Raw genomic sequence first — 4938 nt, forward strand, 5'->3', positions numbered from 1 at the left:
TTGTTTTCCAGCCTTTTATTCTGAGGTAGTGTCTGTCTTTGGCACTGAGGTGGGTTTCCTGTATGCAGTAAAATGTTGGGTCCTGTTTATATACCCAATCTGATAGTCTATGTCTTTTTATTGGAGAGTTGAGTACATTGATATTAATAAATATTAAGGAAAAGTAGTTGTTGCTTCCTGCTATTTTTGTAGTTAGAGCTGGCATTCCATTCATGTGTCTATCTTCTTTTAGTTTTGTTGGACGATTACATTTTTGCTTTTTTCAGGGATGTAGTTCCCCTTCTTGTGTTGGAGATTTCCATTTATTACTCTTTGAAGGGCTGGATTTGTGGAAATATATTGTGTGATGGAATACTTTGGTTTCTCCATCTATGGTGATTGAGAGTTTTGCAGGGTATGGTAGTCTGGGCTGGCATTTGTGTTCTCTTAGTCTCTTCATGACATCTGTCCAGGATCTTCTAGCTTTTATAGTCTCTGTTGAGAAGTCTTGTGTAATTCTGATAGGCCTGCCTTTATATGTTACTTGACCTTTTTCCCTTACTGCTTTTAGTATTCTTTCTTTGTTTTGTGCATTTGGTGCTTTGACTATTGTGTGGTGGGAAGAATTTCTTTTCTGGTCCAGTCAATTTTGGGTTCTATAGGCTTCTTGTATGATCACAGGCATCTCTTTCTTTAGGTTAGGGAAGTTTTCTTCTATAATTTTGTTGAAGATATTTACTGGCCTTTTAAGTTGGAGGTCTTCACTCTCTTCTATACCTATTATCCTTAGATTTGGTCTTCTCATTGTGTCCTGGATTTCCTGGATGTTTTGGGTTAGGGTCTTTTTGCTTTTTGCATTTTCTTTGATTGTTCTCTCAATGTTGTCTATGTTATCTTCTGCCCCGGAGATTCTCTCTTCTATCTCTTGTATTCTGTTAGTGATGCTTGCATCTATGTTTCCTGACTTCTTTCTTAAGATTTCTAATTCCAGAGTTGTCTCTTTTTGTGATTTCTTTATTGTTTCGACTTCCATTTTTAGTACCTGGATGTTTTATTCAATTCCTTCACCTGTTTGTTTGTGTTTTCCTGCAATTCCTTAAGGGATCTTTGAGTTTGCTCTTTCAGTGCTTCTACTTGTTTACTTGTGATCTCCTGTAATTCTTTATGGGATGTTTTGTTTCCTCTTTAAGGGCTTGTACCTCTTTACCTGTATTCTCCTGTATTTCTTTAAGGGTGTTATTCATGTCCTTCTTAAGTTCCTCTATCAGCATTGTGAGATATGATTTTAGATCCAATTCTTGCTTTTCTGTTGTTTTGGGATATCTAGGACTTGCTGCAGTGGCAATACTAGGTTCTGATGTAGCCAAGTAGTCTTGGTTTCTGTGGGGAGGATTCTTGCGTTTGCCTTTCACCATCTCTTGATTTTTGGTGTTAGATGTTCTTGGTGTCTCTGACTAGAGCTTGTCCTGTCCCTGCTGCCCTGCAAGTCCCTTGAGACTCGTGGGGCCTGTCTGTAGTCAGTATTTTTAAAGTGTTAAAATTAAACTTTTAATTTATATACTGTTAACCAATATATATGAACTAGGGCTTACAGTTGCTTAAAATTGTTCCTTTTTAATATACTGCAATTTCTCAAATTTTGCAATTGTTCATGCATATATAACTCAAGTTAAGAGAAAGTACTGTTCCTTTAAAGGACTGTCTTTGGACATTTAAAAGGTCATACTAGACTGCCTAGATAAGACCCGTAAGGCAATGCCACAACAGATATTTATACCAGGCACATTGTAGGCCTTCCACAGGAAAAATTGGCCATATAATCTCATTCTTTACATCATCAAAAGAGTAATGGCTTGAAATAATGTGTTATTTTCACAGAATGTGCATGTTAAATTGTCAAGACTTGTCCTCAATGTTCTCAGTCTCTACCTGTACCACATAATGGTGTTAATTCTAGAGGATTTATACTTAATCAATTATTGCAAATGGATACTCATATATCTGATTTTACAAAGTAAAATATGTACGTGTGACTATTGATAGCTTTTGAAGCTTTCCAGTTGCAATTGCTTTAACAGGAAAAGCAACTAAAAATGTAATTGATCATTGCCTACATTATTTTTTTATGCTTAGTATTCCAAATCAGATTAAAACAGATAATGGAGTTAACAATAACAGTCAAGCATTTGAGATGTTTTGTCAACAATTTAATGTTACCCATATAACTGGAATTCCTTACAATTCTCGGGGACAAGAAATTGTTGTACATGCAGATTGCATTCTGAAAAATTTGGCTTTCACGAAACAAAAAAAGGGAGAATTATATCCCTGTGTACATTTTTAAATTATCCTTTTTATTTTTAAAATTTTAAAATTTGGATGCAAGGAACTCTTTGCTCAGTGACTATAGCAACCTATAACTATGCATACTCATCCCTAGGTGAGACAGAAGGATCCACTTATTGGCATATGGCATAATCTTGATCAGGTATTTAATTTGGTGAAGAGAGCATGTTAGTGTTTTTCCACAGAATGCTGCAGGAGCTTGCTAACCCCTAGAGTGATTGGTGTGACATGGTGACCTGTAAACTTGCTGAGACACCTGACAGTTGTGACATGAAAAGTTCTGTTTTTATGGAACCAAGTACAGGATTGTGTGTGACTCAATCTGAAAACATTAACAAGAATTAGAGAAGAGACATCAGAACTCTTTGACAACCTCACGTGGAGCTCCTGGAATGGAATTCTGCCCTACCTTCTCCCCTTTCTTGCCCTAGTGCTTGGCTTACTAATTATACTATCACTAGGAACTTTACTTTTTAATAAGGTTATGGCCTTTATTAAGGGAAAAATAAATGCAATTAAGGCCCAAACCTTGCAGATTCATTACCATCGCATGACAATGTCAGATCTGGGAGATGGTTTTGATGGCATTCCTACAAACTGTCCTTAAAATAACCTAGCTCATGTTTGGCCCTTCACCTTTCCAGTACAATGGACTGTCTAGCCAGTGATGGACAACTGAGAGGAGGAAGTTCCTGTTAGTATGAATGAGAACCAAAGACAGGGAACTCTGCTAAGTTGATGGAGTCACCCCTATGATAGGTCAGAGCATTCTGGGAATAACTGTTCTTGCAATCTCTCTGACCTAAGAGATGCACAATCCCCTTGGAGTGTCTAGGGCCAAGCTGATTCAGATATATTGCCATCCTAGTTACACCTTGTTTCTGTATCCAAAAGGGGGGCCTGTTGGAGCCTAAAAGCCCCTGATATCTCAGTCTCCATCTTGTCCATGGGGCATCATCTATTAAATAACACTCTTTTGTTTCTTCTACTATCTTGCCTCAATTCCTATAGTTGTTCTCATAATTGACTTGGGACATTTTACAATAGGGGGCTTTCTGGACCTTTTACAATGAGGACATTCATTTCTGGACATTTTACAATAGGGATACTCCATTTACATTAACCAAGAGATAATTCTGGTTTTGCCTGTGTACCTGGGCAAATATCTTTGTGGTCTGTATCCACATAAGCCCTTTATTTCTCTAAATTGAATATTGAACAGAATTTTTGTCTTGTCTCCTTTCTTTTCATCTCCTGATCCCAATTTTTCATTGTTGCTCCCTTCTCTGAAGAACCCTGTTGTTTAAGTCCTGCAGGTCAGGTCACTGTCCCACCTGGAGATTCATTCCATATACAGTTCCTAAACCCAGACACTGTTGTGGATAGTGCATGCTGAAAGGAACCTGATATGGCTGTCTCCTGAGAGGCCTTGCCAGAGCCTTACAAATACAAAGAATGATGCAATCATTGGACTGATTGTGGGGTCCCCAATAGAGGATTTAGAGAAATGACTGAAGGAGTTGAAGGGGATTGAAACTCCACAAGATGGACAACAATATCAACCAACCAGCCACCCCCAGAGCTCCCAGGGCATAAGTCATCAACAAAGGAGTACACATGACTCCACCTACATACATTGCAGAAGATGTCTTTGTCAGGCATCCATGGGAGGAGAGGTCCTTGGTCCTATTAAGGCTTGATAGATGCCCAAGTATAGGAGGATTGAAGGCAGGGTGGTGGTGGGTATGGGTGGATGGGTGGGTGGGTGGGTGGAAGAACACATTCACAGAAACAGGGAGGGAGGGTGGATAGAGATTTTCTGGGGGTTGTGGGGAGGAAGATCGGGAAAAAGAATAACATTTGATATAAAGAAAATATCCAATTAAAAAATCAGCTTCATTATATGAATATAACCTCATTTATTCTTCTCTTAAACATAGTGTTAACCAAAGACTCTTCCTCTAGCAGAGACTTTGCAATTATTAAGAACCTCAGGACCCTGAGGTATCTGGGACCCCATAGACCAACCCAGTATCCAGAACTCCTCAGACCATACCAATTTCCAAAACTCCAGAGGAAAAAAGGAACACAACACCCAAAACTCCAGACGTTAAACAGGCCTCCAAAACTCCAGCGGACAGATACAACTAAACCTAAAGACTCTTTGATCACCACTACCACAGGCTGTTCAAGCCAGAAGATCTGAGAGGAACCAAAGCAAGGGAAAATTATTCACCCTATAAGATAGAGTCACAAATTTGCAACTAGCCATATTCTGTCCTCAAACCTGGATGAGTATTGTCTAGTGTAAGCAACAAACAAAAACACAGAGGACAATATGGCACCACTAGAGCCCACTTATACCTCTATAGCAAACCCTGGATATGGATTTCAACACAGTTGAAACTCATGGAAAATACTTTAAATACAATCTTATAAAGATGATACAAGGCCTTAAATCAGGAAATAAATCTTTTAAGAAAGCCCAGGAACATAGAGGACTCTCAGGGGCTAAAAGAGACTGAATCGCTAACTGAAAAGCATCCATATGCTAGACCTAGTACTCCCTCACATTCTTGGAAGATGTGCAGTTTGTTCTTTATTTAGGTACCC

At 38.7% G+C, this 4938-nt stretch overlaps 1 protein-coding gene across 1 annotated transcript in view; it reads left to right on the plus strand.

The window, feature by feature from the left end:
- LOC116094308 (methyltransferase-like protein 9) overlaps positions 1–4531 on the plus strand; it is a 73949-nt gene extending 69418 nt beyond the window's left edge. Inside the window, exon 3 of the mRNA XM_031376167.1 lies at positions 4266–4531. Coding sequence (XP_031232027.1) covers positions 4266–4531 — 266 coding nt within the window. The remainder of the gene's footprint in view (positions 1–4265) is intronic.
- The last annotated feature ends 407 nt before the right edge of the window (positions 4532–4938 follow it).

The sequence above is a fragment of the Mastomys coucha genome, unplaced genomic scaffold, assembly GCF_008632895.1.
Source record: "Mastomys coucha isolate ucsf_1 unplaced genomic scaffold, UCSF_Mcou_1 pScaffold16, whole genome shotgun sequence".
NCBI lineage: Eukaryota > Metazoa > Chordata > Mammalia > Rodentia > Muridae > Mastomys > Mastomys coucha.